The sequence below is a fragment of the Periplaneta americana genome, chromosome 1 (assembly GCF_040183065.1).
Source record: "Periplaneta americana isolate PAMFEO1 chromosome 1, P.americana_PAMFEO1_priV1, whole genome shotgun sequence".
Taxonomy (NCBI): Eukaryota; Metazoa; Arthropoda; class Insecta; order Blattodea; family Blattidae; genus Periplaneta; species Periplaneta americana.
Window position 1 is genome coordinate 45,396,846 of NC_091117.1, and position 17,703 is coordinate 45,414,548.

A 17,703-nucleotide genomic window follows, 5' to 3' on the forward strand; every position below is an offset into this window, starting at 1 on the left:
CCACTTGCATTAAAGGCAATAAACTACCCTTATTTTCACGTTCATTTTCGAAATAATCTCTAACGCTAAGAATAATTTCTCTGCTTTGCGAATTGATGGTCTTACGACTCCTCCGCGGCATTATAATGCTCAAACTCAGCGATAACACAACACTAACAACAATAACACTGCACTACTAACTGATTGTTCGACAACCTGCTATTAGAACTGCGTTGTTCACTATTGGCTTGACAGAGATTTAGCAACACCGCTATTGCCTACCTTCTTCGCGCCAAAAGTTGAGAAGGCGTGGCCACGCCGGAAATAAGAACGGCTCGATTGTAAGTATCCCGTTCTTATCTAAGATGATCACAGTTATAGCATCTCTGGATTTATTACATAACGATCCGCGAAAGCGTTCCAACAGCGTCCAGTCCAGTTTCAATCCCATAGCAGATGCTCAACTAGCGCATGCGCATAAGATGGTACAGACGGGGGCGGTAAACTGCACACACGTTTCAGGTATATGACCTAAAAGAAGGTGATTTACACACATGTAATTTGCACACACGGATTTAGGATATGTAATCTGCACACTCAAACAACTCAGGTAATAAAAACAGGATGTAAATTGCACACGGAGCTATAATGGCATATATTTCCTTTAAACATACTCCTACTACATTATTAACGTATTAACCAATAATTTATATTGGTAGCTGGTATTTTGTTCGCTTAATGGATTTAAATCGGGATACATGCTTCTCAGTAAAATCTTTTATATTTCTCTCCATAGATTCTTCTTTCTTCAAGGAGCCTTATTTTTAATTTTTGCTGCCGTAGATATCCCCTGTATTTTCACGTATATGTATATTTGAAATTCAATTAATCTGTTTGTAAAAGTATAAATATCTGGTTAAGCAGAGTAAAATGTTTTGTTGAATCTAATATGAAAATACTCACAGGCATTAATTAGTTGTACGCTGCAAGCTTTCTGTTCTAGCTGCCCAGATTGAAGGAGGAAAGGTAGCATCATCGTCTACATATGTGTCTACTAAAATAAATAGTCACAAAAGAAGAGTACACGGGAATAACGATCAAGGTCCATTTTAGAAAGTTTCGAGAAAAACGAATTTTAAAGTTTAAGCACTTAATACTTTGTTATGTGTGTATTTAATAGAAATTGACGTAGTGGAATGACAAGAACGATTATTTCTTATTACTAGCTAGACTACATAATAGTACTTCCTTTCCACTATAAGATGGCATTGTTAACTCAATTTCGATTTTTGATGGACCTTGATCGTTTTTCCCGTGTACCCTTCAAAAGTTATCTAGCTTTTCATCTTGTGGCTTAATGGCCACTAAATCAGATGCAAAACAGTCGCCATTCTCATGTAGGTCTAAAAATGGTAGAGCGAATACAAATTTTTAACAACCTGCCGATTTCAGAATCACTTTTATATTTGTTTATTAAACCATATTTTTTTAATCTGACGAAGCCAAGATAGACTTAGGTGGAATGTACATCCAATGGCGTTTCCACGCGAGTTATGTGGATACAAAGGGAAAAGTTGAGACGGTGTCGGGTTGAGTTCCCGGGTAGCTCAATTGGTAGAGCGCTGGTACGTTCAACCAGAGATCCCGGGATCGATACCCGGCCCCGGAACAATTTTTCCCTTGAAATTATTCAAATCTGCTTTACAGGGAGCTTTACCTGAAAGACTAGATTTGCATAATGTATACGTCACTGTGTACGTTAACAGAAAACCACAATTTCCAAGTCACACAGAGATTGTGTGCACTCGATGTGGGTCTCTGGCGTTTCGTCAGCCCACGCGAGTTGTGTGGATACAAAGGGAAAATTTGAGACGGTGTCGGGTGGAGTTCCCGGGTAGCTCAGTTGGTAGAGCGCTGGTACGTTCAACCAGAGGTCCTGGGATCGATACCCGGCCCCAGAACAATTTTTCCCTTGAAATTATTCAAATCTGATTTATAGGGAGCTTTACCTGAAAGACTAGATTTGCATAATATATACGTCACTGTGTACGTTAACAGAAAACCACAATTTCCAAGTCACACAGAGATTGTGTGCACTCGATGTGGGTCTCTGGCGTTTCGTAAGCCCACGCGAGTTGTGTAGATACAAAGGGAAAATTTGAGACGGTGTCGGGCGGAGTTCCCGGGTAGCTCAGTTGGTAGAGCGCTGGTACGTTCAACCAGAGGTCCTGGGATCGATACCCGGCCCCGGAACAATTTTTCCCTTTAAATTATTTACATCCAATGACATTGGTTTCACTCCATAGAACACTTATTGCAGCATAGATAGCACTTATAAACAACTGTGTTCAAGGACCAATCCTTTATGTTGAACTGCTGCGTAACTATCCATCTGAGTCAGTCTAATTCATACACTACTTCTCTCCTTCCATTACAATTGTCAATTGTGTTTATCGCTTGTAGCATTGGTTGACATTGCGCTCGATTTATAGGCTATGTCATTTATTTAAAAAAATAATCCGAGTTATGCTGTGTGTGCAGTTTAAATGCGACCCCTACCACCTAGGTTTTATTGTGTGTATAGATTACATGCCACAAATGTACAGCAAAGGTATGGGAAAAATATACCTGAAAAGTGTGTGTAGTTTACCTCCGCCCGGTACAGAAACCGTAGGCTACATGAACAGATCCATGAACCGCTTGTTTGAACGAATCTATTGAGAACTCGCAGCGAACACGTTCATTTTGCTACACGTTTCGTGTAGGTAGAGGTATGATTATAAGTTTTTTAAAGTATTTTCGAATTCGACAACGTTCAATGTTTTATCACAGTCTAGTAGTCTATGCAGGGTGTATCTAAATAGGTGTCAAATATTTCGGGGACGTGTTCCTAATTTATTTCAGAGTTACAAGACAAAATTTAATGTTACAAAAATTGCTCGGAGTGGCTTCCTCCTGCTTCGATGTGTCCCCTAAACCTGCGTTACATGCTCTGGCGTGCTCTGTTGAAAATTCCTGGAGTGTTTCGTATTTCGTGAAATCCAGTTTGGATACGCTCTCAGAATATCAACATTAAGTACAGGAGTCGCATAAACCAGGAACTTTAATGTCCCCAGACGAAGAAATCCATTGGATTCAAATCAGGCGATCGAGCAGGCCATGCAATGAATCCCCTTCGACCAATACATCTTTGGGGAAATCGATCATTAAAAAAATTACGAACTATCAGACTGAAATGAGCTGGAGCAGCATCGTGTTAAAACACATTCGTTGGATGACGTCCAGAAGCACATCATCAATTAAATGATGCAAATCATTTCGTTCTGTTCACTCACAGAATACATTTTCTTCTGATTTCTTTGCTCAACAAAATACAAACAAACAAAACAACCATCGAACAATCAGCGGTCAATGACGGGACAAATCATTTAATAACTCCTTAACGAATGGTTTTCAGACCCATGTTCTTATTAACTTTTTTAATTGTTTTAGATGTTAAGAACACATCCCCGAAATATTTGACACCAATTTAGATACACCCTATATACAGTCGCGAAGCTCGAAACGTAGTAAATATGCAAACATTAGATAGTTGCTCACCACTAGGATCACTAATATCGCCTCATTACAGGCAATGCAAAATATTACCGTCACAGTCTATTGTTTCTAGCACCCTCAAAACTCAAGCTTCGTGACTGTGGTTTTATTATGTAAGGTAGTGAGTGGGGAACTTGGAATGTCGTGGCGGACGCGAACGGAAAAGTTTGGGTTTGATAAACGGTGGTCGAGCACAGCCATAAGCAGCCCAACACGGCCAAGACAGTAGCGTAGTGTGGCCAGAACGTGCCAACGTTGCCGTATCAGTCTTGAGTCTATTAAAAATACATACAGAATACAGACCGCAGTTTGTGGCAGCCATAGGTAGCGGTGACTAGTTGCTCCGTTTGCACCCGGTCTTATGGTCCACACTGTATAGGACACACAAGATAGATGGTCGTACATGAAATCTTGTGATAATAAAGTGAAATTCAAAATGTCACTTGATCCTTATTTTTTTTAATGATAGGGACTCGGTTTCTTGTCGCGCCTCGTATTTACTTTTGACCAGAAATCCATTATTATTATCTTATTTACTTACAAACGGCTTTTAAAGAACCCGGAGGTTCATTTCCGTCCACATATAAGCCCTTCATTGCTGCCTATCCAGAGCAAGATTAATCCAGTCCCTATCATCATATCCCAACTACCTCAAATCCATTTTAATATTATCCTCCCATCTACGTCTCTGCCTCCACTTAGGTCTCTTTTCCTCATACTAGGGTTAGATAAAAAGTAATGGCAACAGTTCGATATGTCTGACATGGCTTTATTCACAGGGGTACAACATTTACGTACCTTCTATATAGTCGCCTCCCTTATTTATTACCTTTTGCCAAATGTTTGGAAGGCGTCGTACACCATCAGCGCGTCCATCTTTGTTGCTGTTCCGTATTGACGGATAAGTTCATCTCTGGTATTGTACCGGGTCCCTCGCAGTGGTTCTTTCACTTTGGTGAAAAGATCGTAATCGCATGGATCATATCGGGTGAGTACGGTGGATGTTCCAGTAGTCCGCGTTTTCCGTCTGCCTTGGAGGTACAGCGTGGTGCAGTATTACCCCATCAATGTCATACGCCACAATGAATATCTCCTGCACAGCACTTTGTGTAGGGCGTACTTTCTTTGGACGAGGAGAACCGGGATGCTTCCATTAATTTGATTGGCGTTTCAAGTTTGGTTCATACGAGCGAGTCCAGGTTTCGTCCATAGCGACGATTCGTCCAAGAAAGTCGTCACCTTCCCTTTGGTACCGGTGCAACAAGGCCTTCCCGGAACGCTTTAACCCATTGTGCAACTGTGCGATATGGCAACGCTGCATCGCCACATACTTCACGCAGTCCCTGAAAACATTCTTGTGCACTATGACCTCGTGCCATTTCAATTTTGATCCAGGAGCGTTGCTCTAGTTTTGTAAGGATGGTCTTAGGGCGCTCGCACTATCCCTGTGAAAGTGAACGTTCTACACACTGCAGTAGATTGATGGAGTACTGTCGCCGCTGGCTGCATTAACTCATCTAACAGTCCTTGTTCATGTCTACACAGCTGGCAGCTCTCGAATGCACCATCGTCACGTGACAGCAGTGTTGCCATTACTTTTTATCCAACCTATGTATATTCCAATTAACACTATTCGCATTTCTGGATTCACCCGTATGTGTTACAGTCCTGCCCATCTCAAACGTCTGGATTTAATTTTCCTAACCATAAGTGGTAGTAAATCCCGAAAAGACAAAGTATATGATTACGTCTCGTGACGAGAATATTGTACGAAATGGAAATATAAAAATTGGAAATTTATCTTTTGAAGAGGTGGAAAAATTAAAATATGTTGGAGCAACAGTAACAAATATAAATGATATCTCGGGAGGAAATTAAACACAGAATATATATGGGAAATGCCTGTTATTATTCGGTTGATAAACTTTTATCATCTAGTCTGCTGTGGAAATTCTGAAAGTTAGAATTTGTAAAACAGTTATATTACCGGTTGTTCTGTATGGTTGTGAAACTTGGACTCTCGCTTTGAGAGAGGAACAGAGATTAAGGGTGTTTGAGAATAAGGTGCTTAGGAAAATATTTGGGGCTAAGAGGGATGAAGTTACAGGAGAATGGAGAAAGTTACACAACACAGAACTGCACGCATTGTATTGTTCACCTGACATAATTAGGAACTTTAAATCCACACGTTTGAGATGGGCAGGACATGTAGCACGTATGGGCGAATCCAGAAATGCATATAGAGTGTTAGTTGGGAGACCGGAGGGAAAAATGCCTTTGGAGAGGCCGAGACTAGATGGTAGGAAAGTATTAAAATGGATTTGAGGGAGATGGGATATGATGAGAGAGACTTGATTAATCTTGCACAGGATAGGGACCGATGGCGGGCTTATGTGAGCGCGGCAATGAACTTGCGGGTTCTTTGAAAATCATTTGTAAGTAAGCGAGGGAACAGTAAAACCATTAGTATTATTTTATTTACTTCCAAATGGCTTTTAAAGAACTCGGAGGTTCATTTCCGTCCACATAATATATTATAAGCTCACCGTTGGTCCCTATCCTGAGCAAGATTAATCCTGTCCCTACCATCACATCCCAACTACCTCAAATCCATTTTAATATTATCCTCCCATCTACGTCTCTGCCTCCCCATATGTCTTTTTTTCTCATATATTCCAATTAACACTAATCGCATTTCTGGATTCACCCACACGTGTTACAGCCTTGCCCAACTCAAACGTCAGGATTTAATGTTCCTAACCATAAGTGGCTCCTTCTTGGTATCACTTGTGAGGTTCAGACCTGTCTTCGAACAGTTGACTAAACAACATCAATTAAGTTAGGTGAAGAATACTATGCGTGCAATTCTGTGTTGTGTAACGTTGTCCATTCTCCTGTGACTTCATCCCTTTTAGGCATTGAAATAATTATGTCTATTCGCCCCTACTGGTTCCTGCACGGTTATCGCGTCCAGCCGCGAAACCAGATGGCCCGGCTTCGATTCCCGTTCGGGACAAGTTATCTGGTTGAGGTTTTTTCCGGGGTTGTCCCTCAACCCAATATGAGCAAGTGCTGTGCAACATTCGGTGTTGGACCCCGGACTCATTTCACCGGCATTATCACCTTCATCTCATTCAGAAGTTAAATAACCTAAGCTGTTGATAAAGCGTCGTAAAATAACTTACTAAAATAAAAAAATGGATCATGGAAGAATTTCAATTTAGCCTGTTTCCTTCTTTCGACTACCATGGAACAATCTTCATCATGTCTGACTGCGGTGCTTTATCTAATGATCAAATGAAAGTGAGAGTCGGAATAATTTTACAAATTTACACCTGGCACATATTAAATATTTCGTAAAGTACACATTTCCATTATTTAATTACATTTTTAAGTTTGCCACGGTAATGTATACTTATGCTTTATTTGATGCACATAGATTACTAATTTTATTGCTACTACATGTTAACTTTTATGAAACTTCGATATGCTTCCATACCAAGCAAGGTAAGACAAAATTACTTAAAAATTGTAACAATGACCTTAATTACATAAATCAATTAACTAATCAAAGTCAGTTCCTTACAATATATTGAATTACTTGAGATAACACCGTTCTGCATTTCAAATCTTATTTTCTGTTGTTTTCAATCTGATAGGCGATTCTAAACGGATTTTTGTGCTGAATTCGAAAATAATATCCATTTTCCCCCCATCACGTCAGGTTTTCAGACAATTCATGAATAACCAGAAATGAAATTATAGCTTTGTGAAATGTCATAAAAATTGTTTTCAACAAGAATTTTGTGAGAAAAGCTAGGCCACAATTTGTTGTTTGCCACTAATTAATCATTAATTAATATTAATTAATAATTATAAGCACTTTTATAATCTTACCTCAATATTGCACTTCAAGTTTTCTCATCTTTGACCTCCTCGCATGTTGTTCAGAATAGTCCCGTTTTAACATCCAGCAATATTCAGGAATGTTTCCAATATGACGCAAAACACCTGTAAGACTTTTCTGAGAAGAATCTATGAAGAACCTCCACTCTTTGGAATTATAGTTTATGTTATAAAATTTTAAGACGGCAATGATGTCTTGGCAATACACTCAGGATGCTATTCATAGACATTTCGCAGCACGCGCTACGAGCGTACTAAGCTAGCCCCGGCTATCCACTGGTTACTAGTACAGAATTCAAATCATATCTTATCGCTAACACTGGTTTATGAATACAAAAAACGCTGATCATCCACCGGAAGCCCGCGCTAAAAATGTCTATGAATACGGCCCTAAATTTTCTTCTTCAGCAAAAAAGGGACGAGTTCTTTCTCACGATGCCTGTACCATGAAAAATATGTATCCTCAGCTAATACTTTCTTTTCTTTTAACCTAGAACCTAATAGTTCTGCTGATTCTTTAGGAAAATGTAAATCCCTCACTATATTATTAAGCTCATTTTGATTAAAATATCTATCATCGCCAGTTTGTCTGATTCATAAGTATGATCCACTGGAGATTCAGTCTCATTGTTACTGGATGCAGATGGCAATGTGTCTGATTCAGGGGGTAGCGGAACGGGAATATCAGGACCATGAGGTACGGGCCGAATGCCAGAGAGAATGTTAGAATATAGAATATCTTTAGGTTCCCTCCAAATCATAGGGGTACCAAAGGACAATGAATTCCTTTTTCCATTTTTCCAACTCCTCAACTCTTCAACACAACTACGACACACTTTATGGGAGCACCAGGATTTGACCTGACCTCCTAATTTAATGCCAAAATATTGAAAGTAAGTATTCTTTACAAAAGCTGTTGTATTCTGTCTCTGTTTTACCAACGTTTATGACCTACATATATAGAAAAACAAATTTAGATAATTTATACAACCACGTTTCGACATTTCTATGAAACAACACTATTAAATTGTACTCTCGCAGAAAAATGAGAACTCTCACACTTCACTTTTACACGACAACCAACAACACAAAACTGAACCTCTAATTTTAAAACAACTTTTAAGAGGGGATAGGTTTATTATCTCAGTAAGGAAATCTGTAGCCTCATAAGCTGGATTGCACTTCCATAAGTAAATATATATACGGGGACCCTCTGTCATTTCTCTAATTCATTGTTAGTTTCAATAGCAATCTCTAAGAGTAAATATTTCCTTCATAATTTTTTATGACCTGAGACACTAAAAATTTCAACTTCCTGTTTATAATGCCCATTAATTTGAGAAAAATTCGTTCCGGCACCGGGAATCGAACCCGGGACCTCTCAGCTCTGCGCGCTGAGAGGCCCCGAGTTCGATTCCCGGTGCCGGAACGAATTTTTCTCGAATTAATGGTGATAATACACATTGACTACTTCATAGTAGTCGTGTAATATTCAATGATGGTGGCGAGACCTCATATAATGAATATGTGATGAATTCCTGTTTATAGATAACGTTGGTTGCAGACAGATAAAAATCTCCAAGAATAAACAACGGATGTCTTAACCTCAGTTCATTTTAAGGGGGAGGATACAATTTTGTACATCCCTCATGGGAGGATATAGTTAGTAGATTTTAATAAATATCAAATACAAACGTAATCAAACATATTATGTAAAATTTAAATAATAAAGTTTAAATTATATGCTGTCGTGCCTTTTTAACAAATGAAAAGCACACTGTAATAATGTATACTATATTACCAAAAATATTGAAAACATAAAATTTTGAATTGTAAAAAATTCTGACGTGGTACACGAAAATGGATTTCAGTTTTGCAATCTGTGAAATTATTGTTCAGAAACGCTCATATATTTCAAAACAACAAAATCCATGAAGAACGGTGTAATCTTTTGTTTAATCCTTTGCCTGTATATTATGCCACTTACCGAAAATAATAGAGTTCGAAATAAACCCACAATTGAGAATATTTTTCTTGTTAATTCTAGAACTGATTAGAAAAATTGTGAGATATTAGTATGTTGAAAACATTAATCCTGTTCATAATGTTATAACAGCAATGCAACAATAAATACCAAAATATCACAAACAAAAGAGTCATGCAATTTCTTCTGTGAAATAAAATAAGTATATCCCTTTGTAATTAAATATCAGCATTTTTTATTAATTTTGTTTGAAATATTCATTTAAGACACCATATTATTCGCGGTATGGCGAAGGAATTATCCAAATCGGTCAAGTATCTTCTGATATTACTTCACACAAAAACTCTCTTTCTTTATTGATTAATATTAATAAACATTTATATGCACATAATATATTACAATGATATCAATATTCACTTAGGACACCATATTATTCGCGGTGATGAAGGAATTATCCAAATCGGTCATGTATCTTCTGAGATTACTTCACACAAAACTCTCTTTCTTTCTTTATTAATATTAATAAACATTTATATGCACATAATATATTACAATAATATCAATATTCACTTAAGACACCATATTATTCGCGGTATGGTGAAGGAATTATCCAAATCGCTCAGGTATCTTCTGAGATTACTTCACACAAAACTCTCTTTCTTTATTTATTAATATTAATAAACATTTATATGCACATAATATATTACAATGATATCAACATAAAATAGTGTTAATAGAATATCTTCGGTTTGTTGTGCAAAAACCCCTTAAATAAACGCAGGCTCATTTATTTTCACTACATTGTATTAGCCTGAGGTGTCACTAATATAAAACGCACTGTTACTTTAAAATTCATTTATCTCGTTAAATTTTGGTCCTATCGAGATGTTGTATAGAATTAAACTTGTCGGAAACATTTTTGAAGAAACATTTGCAATGTAACATTTTTCTAAAACATAAATAATAAATAAGATATTTCGATTTATTGAACTCACGCCTCCTTATAACCTTCCTTTTAAACAAAGTATTTTAAATTCCATATACCCTAAATTCTAAGAGAGGCCGGATTTAATGTATATACCTATTTTTATAGAAATCGGTTCAGTCATTATCGCGTGAAAAGATAACAAATATCCACACAGATAGAGAAACATTAAAAAAATCTTTGTAACCCAGCAGCACTCGAATTTGTGTAAGCGAAGCTGTCAGTTCAATTCTGTGCCCCATCTCAGTACTTTCTAATTAATTCATTTTTTCGTCACCTGATTGTGTCAGTTGCCAGCCGGAAGAGAATGTTGCTAGGAGAAATATGGCCCATTGCACAGACGAACTCATTCTGAATTGGACGAAGACAACTCTTCTGCAACTGCGAACATTTCAAGATCGTACCTATTTATGAATATCCCAGTTGCCAAGACACCATTCAAACGTAAACTGTATATTGAGTACGTAAGTATGCACTTAGTAATTACTTTAGAGTATCTTGGTGTCAAAATTATCTAGAAGACTTAAGCAGAAAAATTCAAGAACCAGCTGTAAAGGTGTTCTGTATGTACTTACTATGACTGGAACTGGACACTGGCACAGCTAATCCATAACTTCTTCTAAGGCGCAACGTAAATATAAGTAAATGCCAGTGACAAACCTTCCGCGATAAAGCAACCTACAAATATATGGAGATAAAAAGGCAATTCATAAGATAATGCCAAGTTAGCATAAGTATAAGTACCGTCAAAATACAGTGTGTAGTAAAGCTACTTGGACAAATTTATTGGAGTGATAAGTGGAATCAAAGGAGCTTAACATGTCTGTTATCAATTGATCAGTAGCTATTTTTACGTAGTTAAGTGCTTTTAATTGGAATTTTTGTCTGACCTCCAAGGTTACCCGACGGAACATCGCTGTGGTTTTTCTTCTTCTCCTTCTTCTTCTTCTTCTTCTTCTTCTTCGCTTCAAGTATTAGGCCATATGGCCTGTTACGATCTCACAGTTGAATTTTAAACCCAGCGCTTACCGTTTGGACGATAGTGGAGCATGACTTTTGGGAATCTATCTCTACGCATGCGATGCAGATGATGCATCCAATTTTTCCGAAAATGTTTTACGTGATTAATTACAGGTTCTAGTTGTAATTCTTCCATTACATCTTCATTGGGTTTGTGGTCCCCTTTCGTACAGTATATCTCATAAATTTAATTTCATTGGCCGTTATTCTGCTATCGTCTATCTTCCTCAGTGTTCACGCTTCACTGCCGTACCGAAGTACAGGTCTCTCCAAGGTATTGTATAGGCGAATTCTATTGGGTGTTCATTTCAAGTGTGTTGTGAGTCAGCGATTTGAAGCGAGTTTCAGCTTTTATGTCAGAGAAGTTGCCTATTAATGTTCAATGTGAACTTAACGTGTATGGTATAACTTGAACGTTGTAGCAACAGATGGCGATCTGTACGGTCTGTGTGCTACCATAACCTCTTTCGAACTGTGTTTTGCGCAGGCAAGTCGTACGCAGGGTATTTGTTATCATCGGTTTCGTACGGCAATATTCCACAATACAAATCAAATGCTCCGTGTCCATGTTCACCGTCGAAGTTAATGTCAACAAATACGTAATTGTCTTAACCCTCTCGTCATATCCCGACAACAAGAAAAAAAAAACTCACCTCAGTACGTGTTTCCAAACAGTTCACATTCATGCCTCTACCGGCGTTACCGTACGTATCGGAACGTACTCTTCAGAATGAACGCCGTAATTGGTAGGCAACTTCTCTGGCACATAGGTAATATGCCTCTGCGGAAGTGTAGGAAGATTGAATTCTCTAGGCTCATCGGCTAGCCACATGACGGCATACAGCGAGCCATGACACACTTTGAACTGAACACGCAGTAGTATGCCTTTGTACTAGGGAAGGTTTCATAATGTTGTTAATTATTCCCATTGCTTTGGTATATTTAGAAACTTTCTGTGAAATGTCTACTTCATCGAAAAAAGATAATGTGATCCGAGATATGTAAAATAATTGACTCTTTCTAATATTTTTGAATCTAAACATATTTTGCTAGGCACAGAGTATTTTCCGCAAAAGGCCATAATTTTAGTTTTTCTTTATTGATTTTCATATCATATTTATTTCCAATTTTGTTAAAATTAAAAACTGAACGTTGTAATTCATTTTCTGAGGATGCCACTAGAACTAAATTATCTGCAAAATGTAAAGAATCTAGTTGTAAATGTCTATTGAGTTGTATATCTATCTTGTGGTTTTTCTTAAGGGAATAATAACTTATAAAACACACGTTAAAATAAGAAATTTGAGGATAAAAATTGATAATGTGGGTCATATTGTAACTTTTATACAAAACAAGAATGTAACTTTTATTCAAAACAACAATAATTCCTTCCTACAATTCATTTTAAACGCTCTCGTCAACAATGGGATTTCCACTCCACACAGCAACAGAGTATTCGTTATTGCATTCCACAGACGACAATGATAATTTGCTTGGATTATTGAGAACAACAATGAACTGTTAATCTTAACTAATGTTCACAAAGCACTATTTACAAAACAGATTCTCAGTTCACAGTTCGTTTGCCTTGGCTAGTTCTTCTAGCTCCGTCACTCGAGTTTACAGTATCTCGAACCCCAGACCTTCAGAGACAGTCCACTGAACTTCGAACTCAGGTCCCCCAACTGCGGTCCACTGCACTCGATCTCAGGTCTTCGGACGCTCACACAGCTGCGGATACACTCAAGTCGAACTCCGGTCTCGAAGCTGGCTTCACTGCTACACAAGACTGGCTGGCTTGCTGTCCAACGACTCTAACAACAACTGCTGCTCAAGTTCACTCTCTTGTCGTATTTATAACTAAACCATAGTTTCTGGAGAGTACGATTCGCGATCAATCGACAGATCCCTAGAAGATGGCTCGAATTCTCTGGATTTCTCCCCTCAGTCACCAGTTGCTTTACTTCCCCCTTACCCTTCGTCGCATACGCGCCACCAGCCCTTGCCCCCCTCTTACGTCTGTCCCCTCCAGACCCGAGCGGTCGCAACCTTCTTCGCTGCGTCGCTCGTTTTTCTCGTGTATCCCCGACCTCTGTGGGACGCGATCGACTCCCGACTGTCACAATATTTTAGAATGTGGTTCCCATATTCTGAGCATATTCTGAGATTATCTGGACAGACTATTCAGCATAATAATTATTGATACGATTGAAACATGTCTATTTCGATGAATGGTTGATCGAAAGTATTTCCTTACAGGTTATTGACATTAAGTACAGAAATATCTAGTTATTAATTTAAACATAATTTCAGTCTAAATGAGTAATTCAATGGTTACCATAATTTTTTCATTGGATGTAAAGTCAGCTGGTTCAAACACGGTGTATGGTAATAACCAGGTTTGGAGACTTTGGACCCGATACAATAAGTTTACTGTGCATGCATTATAGGTTGTTGACTCGCTGCAGGTAGATAGAGATGTGTTGAGGTAACAACGTTGCTATTTAGAGTAGAGTACGGTAGTATGGGGAACACACATATGTAAATTCTGAAAGTAAATATACATTAAACAATGATAATGTCAAAAGAATGTGAAAAGCATTTATTCCCCTGTATTTTATAAGCATTTGTGATTAATTAAACACAGTATTAATGGTGGAAATAAACATGTAGCAATTTTAATATCTCCATTTATCCTATTGGCCGTCTTTAGGAAGTGCAGTTACAATACCGAATTGCAATGTACTACAAGATACATTATCATTGTCTCAAACGTAAAAGTTTTTCGGTTATCTGCCAAACACAGTTTGTACTGTGAAAAGCTGCGCTCTACGTCGCATGACTTGATAGGAGCAAAATGAAAAAATTTAACATCATTGCAGTCTCTAAGAGACAGTCCTTTATTCTCGGGTAACTCTATGTCCACTAATTTGCAGTTTATGCTACACAATGTTCCATATCCGTTATTTTTACATAAAATTGATTTCCACTTCTGTTTTACACGTTCAGTAACCGGTGTATTTGGTGTCTCATTAATCCTCTGTGTCATTTCCTCAACTAATTTGAGGGCTTCTGGCATCTCTTGCTGTGACTTTTCTAACCGCGTAATAGTTTCAGATACAGTTTGAAAATAGGTTTGTAAGAAAACAAAATTATTCGTCAGAACCTTCAAATCCAGAGCGTTTTCTTTTGCGTATTTGTGGACATTCATTCTACAATACCCCACCCACTGTACGCTTTACCACTATACTCAGTACGCCGTTAATGCTCTATTGGGTCCAAAGTCTCGAAGCCTGGTAATAACATTTCTAGGATATTGATATTAAGCTTACGTAAGGGCTCACGCCGCTTAGCGTGGCTAAGATTGGGGGCATGGAAGGGTAATAAAATTGTCAACGAAGAAGGGTAGCGTCTTTGTCCGCTTTGCAAAGGAAAGGACTCCTATAAACATATTTTATTACAGTGTGTCGGATTGGAACATGTACGGAGAAAATATCTAACACCCTCGATGCAAAGTCAGAGTAGGAGTTCGCTTGCATGTCTTGACCTCATGGGAAATAGAGAATGAGAACAAAAGACTGGATTGTTCCTCTTGAAGGCGAGAAAGAGTAGAACCTCAGCTGTTGAAGTTTGTAAAGCGAATTGAGGAAGGGATAGTAGTATCCACCCAAAAGTACACTTTTATGTCTTTTAGGTTAGGATATATTATATACTGTGTTTTATTGTGCCATTTCCATTTTAATATGTGTGTTCTTTTAGATAGTAGTTGGATGTAATCATAGAACTTGTTTTGGGTACAAAGCACGTATGGTCAGAAGACCCGTGCATTGGATTTTAGAGAAAATTATGATAATATAAAATCTGTATGTATAATATTACTCAATAAATCCATCTTCTTTATATGCATAGAAAGTAAAAGCGGGACAAACAAAATGAGAGATCCAAGTTTAACCGACTTTTGAGCTTTGCTGTCAATTGAAGTAATCTCGTCGATTACGGGGTATTTTCGTCAACTTTGGAGTACTAACATTAACACAATAAATTAGAATGGAAGTAAATTTAATCACTTCAAGCACTGGTGTTATTACTTCACGCACATGCTCACTTCACGCACTGGTGTTATTACTTCACGCACATGCTCACTTCACGCACTGGTGTTATTACTTCACGCACTGGTGTTATTACTTCACGCACACTTCGCTTGCTTCACGCACTGGTGTTATTACTTCACCCACATGCTCACTTCACGCCCTGGTGTTATTACTTCACGTATACTTCGCTTACTTCACGCACTGGTGTTATTACTTCACGCACACGCTTACTTCACGCACTGGTGTTATTACTTCACGCACATTTTCACTTCACGCACTGGTGCTATTACTTCAAGCACACTTCGCTTACTTCATGCACTGGTGTTATTACTTCACGCACTGGTGTTGAAGAGGCTCACTTTATACTATGCTAACAATGCGTGAAATTGAGAGGGTCAGCGCAACAGTGGTCTAACCCTTCTCAATGCAAAAGATTAAATATTGAGCCTTCTGTTGATTTTGACGACAACTATCTTCCTACGAAGTGGAATAGACCAGTCCATTATATAGCTTGTTAGGAAGCATATAATTTTTCCCCTTAAAAATACCATTATATATATATATATATATATATATATATATATATATATATATATGTATGTAGAACTTAAAAAAAATTCGTGATGCTAGAGCCCGTGAATGGCCTAGACCGACCAGCCGGCTGCTGGCATCACGCCCACATGCCGAAGCATGGAGGTATCGTGTGATGATCCCCCCAGCATTCGCAACCGGATTTTGCTATCTATCGTAGATCCTCAAGTGCATCACGATGCTGGGTTGGCACCGATCCCATACACTGACCGAAATTTCATGAGAAAATTCTTCCCCTATGAGAACTCGAACCAGCGCGCATTCCGTAACGCGAGTCCTAGGCAAGATGCCTTAGACTACGACGCCACGGCGCGCGACATATAGAACTTTAAATTGTTTTTTGTACATTAAAAAAAATGGCTTAAACCACTGTTGCGGTGACCCTCTTACTTGAACTTCACCCACTATCGCAGAAAAAATACTGTTGTTTGCACATCGGCATTGTAAACAATCTTTATCGTCAGTGAAAATCGTGCTTAATATGCCACATTATCGTACTAGTACCGTAAAATATTACCTTGACAATTAAAACGTCATTAATTCTATTAAGAATGCATAACTTGTATCACAATGTTAACATTATGGAACGATTTTCCAGTGCTATAATACTTAATATATCACTTTTGTCATAGCAACTTGTTTTTTTTTTTTATAGACCATGACATCAAACTACACATCATTACAAATTTAATGTTATTTCTTTATTAATATTCTTTTATAATGCTGTCGCTACAAAAAATATCGTATAAAATTCAATTATAATGTTATACGATTATTACATTCATAAAAATATTGTAAATTTTATACTAAACAACAATGTAACTTTCATTCAAAGCAACAATAATTATCACTCTCTACAATTTAATTCTTCTCCCGTCAACAATGGGATTTCCACTCCACACAGTAACACAGTATTCGTTGCACTCCACAGACGACTATGACAATTTACTTGGATTATTGAGAACAACAATGAACTGTTAATCTTAACTAATGTTCACAAAGCACTATTTACAAATCATAACTGTCAGTTCTCAGTTCACAGTTCGTTTCCCTTGGCTAGTTCTTCTAGCTCAGTCACTCAAGTTCACAGTATCTCAAACCACAGACCTTCAGAGACAGTCCACTGAACCTCGAACTCAGGTCCCCCAACTGCGGTCCACTGCACTCGAACTCAGGACTTCGGACGCTCGCACAGCTGCGGACACACTCAAGTCGGACTCCGGTGTCGAAGCTGGCTTCACTGCTACACAAGACTGGCTGGCTTGCTGTTCAACGACTATACCACACTGACTTACTGACTGACTAACTCAAGTTCACTCGCGTCTCGCTTTTATAACCACACCATAGTTGCGAGAAAGTACGAGTTCTGGATATTTCTACTTCGACGGACTTCTGGACGATTCTGTTCGGGAGGGTCCGTCCCCCCCCCTCTTCACCTCTTAGCTGATTTAACCCGTTCAATTCCAAACCCTCTCTGTTATCCTGCACTTTCCTCATGCCATACTCTAGTCTAGAGCAAAGTTAAAAAGTTGAGGTGATAGTGCATCTCC

General features: G+C 38.2%; 1 protein-coding gene across 1 annotated transcript in view; it reads right to left on the reverse strand.

The window, feature by feature from the left end:
* Positions 1 to 11,063, reverse strand: part of LOC138695006 (uncharacterized) — a 70,650-nt gene extending 59,587 nt beyond the window's left edge. Inside the window, exons 1-2 of the mRNA XM_069819290.1 lie at positions 10,939 to 11,063; positions 10,729 to 10,832 (exon numbers count right to left, since the gene is read on the reverse strand). Coding sequence (XP_069675391.1) covers positions 10,729 to 10,801 — 73 coding nt within the window. The 5' untranslated portion in view covers positions 10,802 to 10,832; positions 10,939 to 11,063. The remainder of the gene's footprint in view (positions 1 to 10,728; positions 10,833 to 10,938) is intronic.
* Between the last annotated feature and the right edge of the window lie 6,640 nt (positions 11,064 to 17,703).